At 33.4% G+C, this 12141-nt stretch overlaps 1 protein-coding gene across 2 annotated transcripts in view; it reads left to right on the top strand.

Moving 5' to 3' along the window:
- Nucleotides 1–4355: 4355 nt before the first annotated feature.
- Nucleotides 4356–12141, top strand: part of LOC150098004 (uncharacterized) — a 307571-nt gene continuing 299785 nt past the window's right edge. Inside the window, exon 1 of one of the 2 annotated variants that reach the window (XM_090406477.1) lies at nt 4356–4454. In XM_090406477.1, coding sequence (XP_090262603.1) covers nt 4410–4454 — 45 coding nt within the window. In that variant the 5' untranslated portion in view covers nt 4356–4409. Of the gene's footprint in view, nt 4455–4489; nt 4551–12141 lie in introns of those variants that run through there. The other variant, XM_090406476.1, reaches the window with a different exon arrangement.

Below are 12141 nucleotides of genomic sequence, written 5' to 3'. Positions count from 1 at the left end.
GAATTACTTGGTTCTAAGCATGATCCGACGTTGTGAGAGTTCGGTGTGGACATATTCCATACTGTGAAATATCTCTCCGCATAGTTTTCTGTAAGCACTGTATATTAATTCCTTAATACACCGTTAGGGAATTTATAACTTTTGTCAAAAGTGTATTCCAATTTAATTTGTACGAAAGTTTTAACATATTTTTGTGTAATATAATTTATTATTCTCTTCTTCTTCTTCTTCTCTTCCATCTAAGACGGGTTGAGTCTTCTCTTGAGCAGGATCTTCCAGTCTTCTCTATTCCTTGCTGTTCGAAAAAGTTCCTTATATGTTCTGCATCCCGAGATGTTCTTTATTAATTTCAGCCAGGTAATTCTTGGTCTTCCGGGTCTTCTTTTTTCAGTTGGAAAAGTATTGATTAGGACGTTAGGAAGTCTGTCTGCATCCATGCGTACAGTGTATCCAAACCATCTCAGTTGTTGTTTTCTAATTTTTTCTATTATTGTCTTTTTATACAATAGTTCTTGTCTAACTGTGATGTTTGTTTTCTTTTCTATCCAACTTGTTCTATTTATTTTTCTTAAGCATTTCATTTCAAATGCCAGCAGTTTTTTTCTCCTCTCTTTTTTTAACTGTCCACGCTTCTGCTCCATAGATGACTGTTGGTATAATTATTGATTCATATAATTTGATTTTGGTTTGTTTAGATATCTTGTTTGTTTTCCAGATTTTCTGTAATTTTCCCATGGTGGTCCATCCTATCGCTATTCTGCGTTTGATTGTTTCTGCTAGTTTTGATCCAAGGTATATGAAGTTGTCTACTTGTTCTATTTGTTCTCCGTTTAGGATGGCTGAGATGGTAGTTCTGGGCCTCCCTATTTTCATCACTTTTGTCTTTTGTATATTTATTGTCATGTCATATGTTTTACAGGTTGCGTTTAGCTTGTTGATCAACTTTTGTAGTTCATTTGGGGTTCTTGAAAGAAGGACGAGATCATCTGCATATTTGATATTATTTATGTTTAAACTGTTGACATTGATTCCAGGCTCATTGTCTATTGCTTTCTTTACAACTTCTTCTAGATATATATTGAATAGGCATGGGGATAATGGGCATCCTTGCATTACTCCTTTTTGGATCTCTATGGGTTCTGTTGTGGGTGTGTCCTTTTTAATTATTGCATTTGTCTTAGAGTAATATTTTATCAGAAACTGTATTATATATTTGTCTATTGCTTTTTCTAGTAGAATTTTAAGAAGGATTTCTCTGTTGATGTTATCGAAAGCTTGTTTAAAGTCCACAAAACAACAATTATAGTTCTTTATGGTCTTCCCAGCTGAGCTCTGCTAGTTGGTGCAATGTGAAAATTTGGTCTATTGTTGAATAGTTTCCTCGGAAACCAGCTTGTTCTATGTCTATCATTTCTTCGTAGGTGTTTTTTAATCTATTTTGTATAATTCTTATGAATATTTTATAGGTGTGAGGGAGTAAATTGATTGGTCTGTAATTTCTGCAGTCTCTTTTGTCTCCTTTCTTGTATATTATTATGCTAGCAATAAATTTATGTCTACATTTGGCTGTAGTCATGGAAAATTTTCATATACAGTTAAAAATATAGTATATCCTTAGCTTTTGGACACCAGTGTATTATTAGCTGAAAACAGCTGGATAACTTACACTTTCCATCTGGCTCAATGCTATCAATGATTTGAATAGGCATTTAGGGAGGTAAGAAGAGTGACTTTTCATAGAATGTAATTTAGCCAACATGCAAGCTATTGATCAGTATTTGTAGAAGGTGAAATGTCATACCTTCTACCCTCCCCCCTTAATAGTTGAAGCATCGATCTAAACTTGATATCACACTAAAGCAAGCATTATAGATTTAAAATCAGTTCATCTTTTGCAATTTAAAATTATGGAAATACAAGTTGAGAATATTCAAAGAGTGACTTTTCATAGAATGTAATTTAGCCAACATACAAGCTATTGATCAGTATTTGTAGAAGGTGAAATGTCATACCTTCTACCCCCTCCCCCTTAATAGTTGAAGCATCGATCTAAACTTGATATCACACTAAAGCAAGCATTATAGATTTAAAATCAGTTCATCTTTTGCAATTTAAAATTATGGAAATACAAGTTGAGAATATTCAAAAAAATTCATTCCTAATAAAAATAAACATTTAAACTAAAAAAATAAAACTAAAAAACTAAAAATTTAAACCATACATAGTACCAAACTGAAAGAACATTGAAACTGAAAGAACATTAATTTCCATGAATCTTAATTATTAGATCAACCAATTCAAGCAGAGAGATATTTACTTATATCTTTCTGCTCGAATTGCCTGCTACTCGCGAACATTATTTTCGTGTTTAGTGTTTATTTTCATAGCTATTCCTTTTTTCCTTTGAGGATGCTTATGCGTTTACACAACATGGTACAGTTGTTATTTGGAAGTCGCACCTATTTTTGTCTTCTTCTTTTTTTTTAAAGTAATTATGCCAACATAAGTAATGAATTATTTCTGTTATACCTCGGTAATTCTGCTGCTATTATTACCACTTGATATATTGATGGTGCTTATCTTGAATTTTACTGATGCCGAGTTTGAGTTTTTTTTCAGTAGCTGACCCGTTCACTGTTGGTCTTGATTCTATGAAAAAGCAACAGGGGGGCCTTGTTTAACTGCGCGATGCATCCGGCTGGCAAGCCATATTACGTTGTCGTCATCACAAGCTGTTGAGGCTTAACCTAAGAGAAAGATGACGATACGGCCGATTAGCCCATTTGTTTGATTTGGTGTAACTGTAGTTATGGCGAGGAAAACTAAGTATATCGAGCCTGTTAATTGCTCGTGTAATTCTAATGGTTTACTTGTTTTACAGAATGAAAAATGTTGACTCCTCGGTATGGGAAAACAATCTCGCTTTCAGTTATTCAAATAAATCTACATAAAGATTTCTTCACATCCCACATGCGATTCAAATCCCATTCTTTTCACCTGGCTGCAAAGTAATTTTCCCACACTCCTCACATAGTTGACTGCTAAAAATTTGAAATCGTATCACTCATCAAGAGCTGACAATTATCCAGTTGATGGACGGCAGCCACCTCTCCTAGACTTTTCAGTTACAGTACTTTATAGCAGTAACTACGCTGAAATCAAGAATCTATTTGAACTAATGGTAATTTCTCATTCTAATTTTTTCCTTCTGTGTATTTTGATTTGATCATATAATGTGTTTCATTATATTCTCCAATTGCTGGCGATCCAAATCAGCTTCGAATAGCGATGATATATATATATATATATGTTATATACAGTATAACTTTACAATGGAATATCCACATTATAATTGAATAGTGTTATCAATAATGCCAATAAAAATTATAGTATTCTGTTTAATATACACACCGTAGTATTTTTAATATATTTAAATTTCTTTGACCGACAACTGTCTTTATCATGACTAAAATATGCAATATATACAGCTGTATTCATCAATAATATACTACAGTAACAGTTTTATTGCTTGATTTTAATATTTTTGTTCATTTTATGTAATCAATCAAATATTAAAACAAGGAAATGATTTTCACTACTTAGATTCCTTGATCACATTTAATTTATACGATATTGCAAAATTAAACACAGAATCTTAATAGGATGGAAAATGATTGACTAAATTACAAAAAAATATGGAAATTTTATCCAACAGCTCTGTGATTCAATCATTATTTCCACTACCGTTGTATGAAGATCTGAAGTGGACAATTACAAAAGACGTTGAAAAAAAATTGCTGGCATTTGAAAAGAAATTTCTCGGAAAAATTAATAAAACACGCTTAAAAGAATGCAAAACAAATTAGATATGAGCTTGATAGATCATATACAGTTATGGATACATAAAATGACGACAGCTGATGGTTCGGTCACAAACAAACAAAAAAAAAAGAAAGTCTAAAGCACAAGTATGTTAGGGGCGTGAAGCATTAAAATATGCGACTAACAGTAGAACGAGTAGTTAAGGAACAGACTGATACAACGTACAGTATGTGGTATGAATGAAAGCAGTCCCAAAAGAATGAAAACAAATATTTATTACTCTCACTTTTATGTATAATAAAAATTTGTAAGAGATTTCTATTCACTTACAAAAAATGTAAACGTTGTTTTTCTGCTTGATTTAGAAGATATTGCACTTGGGTTCCAGCTTTCTTCTAAAGCATTAGTCGAAAGCTGGAACGACCAGTACATGTAAGAAGGTAAAACCGGATATCACCACTTTACTTCATTAGTATGAGTTCTCTCTTCTGACCTTGGTTTTTTTTCTCTTCTTCTGTCTCTCTCTATTTCAGGATAATCTAAAGGAACGTGATGAACACATACAACATTTACTGAAGGAGCGCGACATGGAGAGAGCGGAGGTGGTGAAGGCCGCTGCACAGGTAGATGAGGTAGGTGGAAAAGTAATGAATAGTGATTGCCACACGGTAATGATCACAGATGCGTATGTAATTAAAAGAAGAATGGATATGTTGAAAGCCATCAATGTAAGTTTGATTTTTTCAAATCTCCCTATCTAAGAGTTTGTCGTGCATAAATCCGTAATTTATCACACAAAAATGAGTAAGGTATTTAAAAAAAAATTATATATTTTATTTGTTAATAGGTTTTATTTTGTCATTTTCTGTTGGATAATTATTCTTGCCCTTCATCTCCTTTAATTTTGTCAAATCATAATTTGTATTACTTGTAACCCTTCTCATTCCTAAATCATAAATATACGCATATCAGACACTGAATTTAGAAACTTTTACTTAATACTGTGTTTCCGTAAATGCATGCAACTGCAAGTACCGATCCTCTTGAATTCCCTGCGCATAGTTCTGTAAGATATGGATCGGGAACAGCTTTCATTAAATGTTTCGGTCAATTGCTACACACAGGAAGTTCTGTTTGTCCGCACAAGCCCTCTTAGACAACGGCAATCTCGTTCCTGTTGGTACCATAGTCACGCCTCTTAAACAAGCAATTTAGATTATTTTTCCACTGATTAAACATCCTGGATATCTCACGTTCCCCGGCAAGACGGGCATCTACAATAAGCCCTTTATCGAACTCAGAATGAATATTCGGTTTTCCCATTGTGATTAACACGACTGACTATTACTTTATCATCAGCATTCTTAAATAGTTGCCTAGAACACGTGGTGACGTACAGGACTAAGTATTTCGTAATTTTGTATTTTGTACGCTGCATAAGTGACGTTTACGTATATCTGCGTAAAAGTTCCTAATTCAGCGGCCTGTATGTGTACAATCAGTTCAAGATAATTATCTTTTATAACCTAGAATTTTTTTTAAAATTTTTCTAGAATAAAGTACAGAATAATAATTTAAAAAAAAACTATCTTTATTGCTTTCTTGTAGTTCTTACTCCTTTCTCCCTTTCTTTAGGATAAAAAAGGTAATATTCAAACAACAGTAAGATAACCTATCGTTCGATAATTTAACGCATATTTGAACGCATGTTACATAAGTCATTTGTGTTCAGCATGGTTTAGTTGGTTAACGAAAGAGGATCAGAGGTTTAATATAAGTTCTTTATTTCTGTTACACTAGGTTGGCGTGAGAAACATGAAGCAGTTGCAGCTGTAATATTTCTTTTCTTTTTATTACTGTTTTTTTTTTCTTCCTTTATTGCCGTTGATAGAATATAAAACATTCATTTGCCACTGCTAGATTCGATTTCGCTCGGAAATTTATGCCAATAAATGATTTTGAGCCTTCAAAAATTATTAGGGTGGTCCTAAAAACAAACATGAATAACATTTAAGTTCATCTGTCCAATTTGGCTTTATCAGCCTGCTATGTGGCTGAGGTTATTGACATAGGAAGATTTAACCTTTCCAACTCTTTCAACTAAAGTTGAGTGAATTAGAAAAATTCAATTTTTAAGTGACTTAATTTTTAATTTAATCTTTAAGCGATCTTTCTATCACAAAGTTTCCCACTTTCATATGATTCCCGTAATCTTTAAATCCACAGAGTGATTCTCATGAATGCTATTCAAACTTATGTAGAAGTGGACCAACATCTCATTTTCCAGAATTTATTGAATAAATTTGACATCAAAGCGTATATTTTTTTTCTCATTTAATATATAAGTGTAGAATGTGTTTTTGTCATGATACATCAGAGCAGAGTACTACCGAACTATTCCAGATAATATAAGAAAGAGATCCAGTTTCTGTTAGCAGCTCCGTTTTACCAAGGACAAAAAGTTAAGCAATAATTTCCAAGGATTATCATCTTTGCTAGATAACGAGTGTGAGTGGTAAAATAGAAATTGGATAACATCACGAAATGAAATTTTGAAGACCCAGACTGAAGTAACAATATGTATTTTGGTTTCGTGATACTTCTGAAGTTCCTGGAATAAACAGTTGTCTCTACTCTACAATCATAATCTTGTAACTTACAACCAAAAAAAAAAAATATTTATATAAGATTTTACCTTTCTCTCGTATACAGTAGTGAACATATAAATCCGAACAAGTCAAATTTTCGTCTTTTTGGTTTGGTTTTGGTTTCAGTTCGCAATAATTTTGATTTTTGAATTTCGTTTACTATTTTCCGTTTGCTGGCGATCCAAATCTGGTTTTAGTTCACTATTTTGTTTGAGTGCTGCTAACTGTCTCTACAACTCTTATTAATAGTGTTGTGCGTTTTTAATAGTATAAACGAGTTGACATTCGTAGTGCCTTATTCAATTTGTGTAACTATAAAATGGATACATCTCCAAGATGTATCCATTTTATAGTTAATAAAATAAGTACATGAAAATAAGCAAGAAAATAAGTACATGAAAATAAGCAAGAAAATAAGTACAAGAAATCAATTTTGATTTTTGATTTTCGTTTACTATTTTCCGTTTGCTGGCGATCCAAATCTGGTTTTAGTTCACTATTTTGTTTGAGTGCTGCTAACTGTCTCTACAACTCTTAATAATAGTGTTGTGCCTTTTTAATAGTATAAACGAGTTGACATTCGTAGTGCCTTATTCAATTTGTGTAACTATAAAATGGATATCTCCAAGATGTATCCATTTTATAGTTACACAAATTTATCCGGACACTCACATTTTAAAGAAACTTTTTATTTTGCAAGAAAATAAGTACAAGAATTAAACTCCAAATTTATCTGATAATTTATATGTGCTCCTTTATTCTAATAAGTTCATTAATTCGCTTAGGTATGAACTCTACCAGCGTAGAACAGAGTTTCAAAAAAAGCGTTCAAAAATATTTACTCTTTCTCTGACAAATTGATAATGAGTGTGGTGTTGGTTTGGGTAATGTTAATGAGGTTTTGAAGAGGTTTAGGAAGACAGGTACTTTTTTCTTGACAGAAAGGAAAATGTGGGCGAAAAAGGAAAACTACACTTACTCAAAATCGTTTACTAGTTAGGAAATGAATCCAAGATTGTCTGCTGTAGTCTTAAATAGACTTGGCAGATTGTGGAATTCATGTTTCTGATATGACAGTCCGTCGAAGATTATTGGAAGCATGGAAGACTGTTCACAGACCAAAACAAAAAATAACTCTTGACGAAAGCTCTGCAGAAAAATAAGTAGGTATGTACAAAGATTGGACTATTGAGAACTGGAAGAAGGTCATATTCTCAGATTAGAGCCATTTCTTTGTCCAAGAAGAGCGAGTACCCTGTTCGCAAATCAGTGGCTGAGAAGAATTCTTCCAATACTTAAAAATATGGGAGAAAAGAGTGGTCCTACAGATACAGAAAGACAAAGAACTCATCTTCCAAAAGGATCTTGCTCCATATCACACTTCAAAAAAAAAAAAAAAAAGAATTCTTCAAAAATCACAACACCTAGTTGCTCCAATCGCCGGGTAACTCTCTTGATATTAATAAATAGAAAATTTGTGAGCCATAGTGAAAAAGAGACTTGGAAAATTAAATTGTGATATAAAGCATTACTTCCGGTATTTTTTGTCTAAAACGAGCTTTTTTGTATGTAAATTTTATCTGAAAATTAGGATGCGTCTTATAAATCGGTGCATCTTAAGGTGCGTCTTATACATCAATGTTTATTATTATTATTATTATTATTATTATTATTATTATTATTATTATTATTATTATTATTATTATTATTATTATTATTTATGTATGCGCAGTAAAGGTGCGTCATCGCTTGTCCGTAATACGTGATCAGTTTGAATAGTTGCATCGTTAACGGTCACGCATTTAAACTAGTAATCAATACATTATTATATTTCATTTTTTTTATAAGCCATGGATTCTATGAATTCTATGGATTCTAACCTACTTTGTTAGTGTGGGATCAGTTCTTTAGATGCCAAAGAATCGACTTTAGATGCCATAAAACCGAAGCTGTTAAGAATGAACTTCGCAAAATGAACAGAAAAACAGCTGCAATCTTAGTAGGTCTCGCCTCTGAGTTTCATGTATCAATAAACAAATCGTTCAAAGTCTTTTAAGGATTGATGCACAATTCTTGCGTCTTATACTGCGAAGAATATTTTTTTCAAAAAATTCGACATAAAAAATGTGATGCTTCCAATACAACTCCTAAAAACTGTGTTCCAATACAACAACTCCTAAAAACGCTGGTACAGTCCATGCCTAAGCGAATTAATGAACTTATTAGAACAAAGGAGCACATATAAATTATCAGGTAAAGTTGGAGTTTACTTCTTGTACTTATTTTCTTGCAAAATAAAAATTTTTCTTTAAAATATGAGTGTCCGGATAATTTTTTTCGCTATTGTATATCTAAGAAGTTTCAAGATCCTTTTTGATAGGATATGTGTCAACGACTGTTACTACCAATAATTGCACGAAGTGGAATACCTGGTTTGGATCCTGGGAAAATCAAAAACCCTATATAATAGACAATGCCATCTTAGTCAGCTTAGACTGTTATTTTTGTTCTTATTTGGAATCACAGCACATGCAACGGTAGCTATGAGGATACTATTATTATATCCGTAATGCGTGTATTTGACTGAACCGATTTGCTGGCACTGCGAAGTCAAAATATCCAGTTCCCAGAGGAGAACTGTGCCAATCCATATGAAACAGGATAAAATGAATCACCTTCAGATGAAAGCAAGAACGAGCCACACACACACACACACACACACACACACACACACACACACACACACACACACACACACACACACACACACACACACACACACAGAGAGAGAGAGAGAGAGAGAGAATTTATTAATTTGAATCTACGTCATATTCAGACTTACGCCTTTCTAACCAAAGAGCATTTTTGATACAATGAACTACGAAGTCTCGTAAGTTTTGATAAATACAGCTTTATTCAAATATTGAATGAAATATTCAACATTTAAATGTTTCGGTATTATGGGTTAATATTATACTTTTCACATATACCTCAAAGTACCTTCAAAACCAATGTAATAGCAAAAGAAGTCACGTCCTTGGGACTTATCTTATAAAAGTATGGTTTCGAGATGGTGCTTAAGTCAAAGATGTATAACTGAGAGGAGACCTCCACATAGCCTTTAAAGGAATGCGGAGAACCGACCAGGGCTTTTGACTGTCCTTCCTCACCTTCTCGCGGTGCACCCTGTTGGGTATCTACCTGGATACTGAACGAACGAGGCTGGGCTGGCAATTTGGAATGTAGCCGACCAAATTGTATTCTTATTGGCTTAAACCAAAATACTAAATGATGGTACAACATGACAAAATTTCATTCCGGTTGGGGCGTCACCCGGTTAAACAAGGCCCCGTTGTTTCGCCAGGGAACCAGGGCAAATAGCGAAAAGTCAGCTACTGGAACAAATTCGAAAACACACCCCCAACTCAACATCACCAGAATTAAAGATCGGTACTATCAACATAAGAAGCCTGAATGGCAAAGAAATGGAGCTAGCTGAGGAATTAGATAAGTACCAGATCGACATAATAGGGGTGACTGAAACAAAAAAGACAAAAACTGGTGAGACCTTTCTGAGCAATAAATACAAAATGTTATATTCAGGCAATGACAATGAAGGAAAAGAAGGAGTAGCCATAGTATTCAACACAAAATACGAGACTAATCTTCTTGAATGGCAGGCAGTCTCAAGTAGAGCGATGTGAGCAAATATCAGAATGGGGAACTGAATAATGAGACTTATATGTGCCTATGGTCCCACAGAAGATTCTACTAAGATAGAAGTGGAGGAATTTTTTGTGGCTTTAGAGAAAGCAACTGACTCAATGAAAAAGGAAAAGTTGGTCCTTGTTGGGGATCTAAATAGCAGAGTAGGAAATGATTTTAGATATATAAAAATATTAAAATTTGGAGAAAAGAGCAAAACTAACGATAATGGCAAACCTGTTGGATTTCTGCTCAGGACACGGGCTGGTTATTGCTATCACAATGTCCAACATAAAAATGTGCACAAATTCACATGGAGAGAAGAGGCAAGGAATAAGAAAAGTCTCATTTGACTATGTTATTTGATAGTGATATTTTCTCCGTGTACAGAGTGTACAGAGGATTTGAAATTGGAAGTGATTACCATTTAGTCTTGAGCAGGATAAAATTGAATTTCATATTGAAAAGAATAACATGTAAGAAAGTTTTAAAGCGAATAAAAGTTGAGCAGCTCTCAGATGTGAACGGTAGACTAAAATACACAAAGATTATTGAAAAAAAAAATGAAAAAGTTTGAGAACATTAACCAAACCTTGGAGATTCAGTGGCAAGCCTTGAAGAAAACACTGATTGATTCAGCCAGAGAGGCATGTGGTGAGGTTGTCTGCAAGGATAAAAAAAATCAGAACTCCATGGTGTTCTGACTATAAACAGGACTGTAGATAATCCAGGATCCTAAATTACAGATAACAATTGTAATGCTAAAAATAGGACATCATTGTTACTGAAAGAAAACTATCTGTAAAAAAGAATGTTTATTCATGTTATTATAAGTAGAATTTAGCTTGATGTAGTTTCTAAATATTTTTTTTTCATTAGAGGTCATGCCAGTAGAATAACCTGTGATCAAATCATTGTTTCTCTAGCTTACTGTATGTAATGTAACTCAGCTTGTCCTGTATATTTGTATATGCTCCAGATGATAATATTAATATGAAGATCGAAACGTCGGAAATTAAAATAGTTATTTATAACACGGTTGTAAAGTCCATAATTTCTAAATTGAATGCTGATCACCGTGCAACACTAAAAGAAAGGGCATTATATCAAGCAATACTTAGTCTTTATTTGAGTTGTAAGTCAGCAGTTAGAATTGAAGGAAGTACAGGAAGTTGGTTTAATGTTAAATCTGGTGTGAGACAAGGATGTACATTATCCCTCTGTTATTCATTATCTATGTGGATCACATTATGAAGGAAAGTGGTATTAAACATGATATCAAAATTGGAAATGTTAATGTCAGCTCTTTTCTTTATGCGGACGATGTTATACTTCTAAATAAATCCGCTATAAGTCTGCAAGATTACCTGACTAAATTGAATAGCTGTTGTAATAGATATGATAAGAAGGTAAGCAATAAAAAGGAAAAGAAAATGAAAATAGGTAGAATCGTTGTGTTTTGAACGGAGAACCTGTGGAATAAGTAAAATATTTCAGGTACTTAGGCACGATTTTTAGTGAAGATGGTAAATTAAATATAGAAATAGACAACACAATCAACAAAGCTGGTATGGTAGGAAGTCAAATGAATAAATTCATAGGGAATAAGAGAGAAATTAGTCGGAACACTGAATTAGCTGTATACAAGACAGTGTTCAAACCAGTTTTAACTTATGGATCTGAAAGCTGGGTCAGAAGTAAATCACTTGATGAAAGACTATAGACCGCAGATATGAGAGTCCTGAGAAAGATTAGGGGCATGAACAGATGGCATCAATGGCAATATCATATTAAAAACGAGAATATTAGGAAAGAACTTGACACTGTCAACATCCAGGAATGCGTTACCAGAGATAATCTCAGGTGGTATGGTCACTTAAATAGAATGGGAGAGGAAAGATTAGCAAAACAAGTGTTCTCTGCCAGGTTGGCAGGAAAATGACCCAGAGGAAGGCCAAGATATAGG

Source organism: Typopeltis vanoorti, chromosome 16, assembly GCF_054136105.1.
Source record: "Typopeltis vanoorti isolate ZY-2024b chromosome 16, IOZ_Tvanoo_1.0, whole genome shotgun sequence".
NCBI classification, from domain to species: Eukaryota; Metazoa; Arthropoda; class Arachnida; order Uropygi; family Thelyphonidae; genus Typopeltis; species Typopeltis vanoorti.
This window is presented reverse-complemented; position numbering and strand designations above follow the sequence as displayed.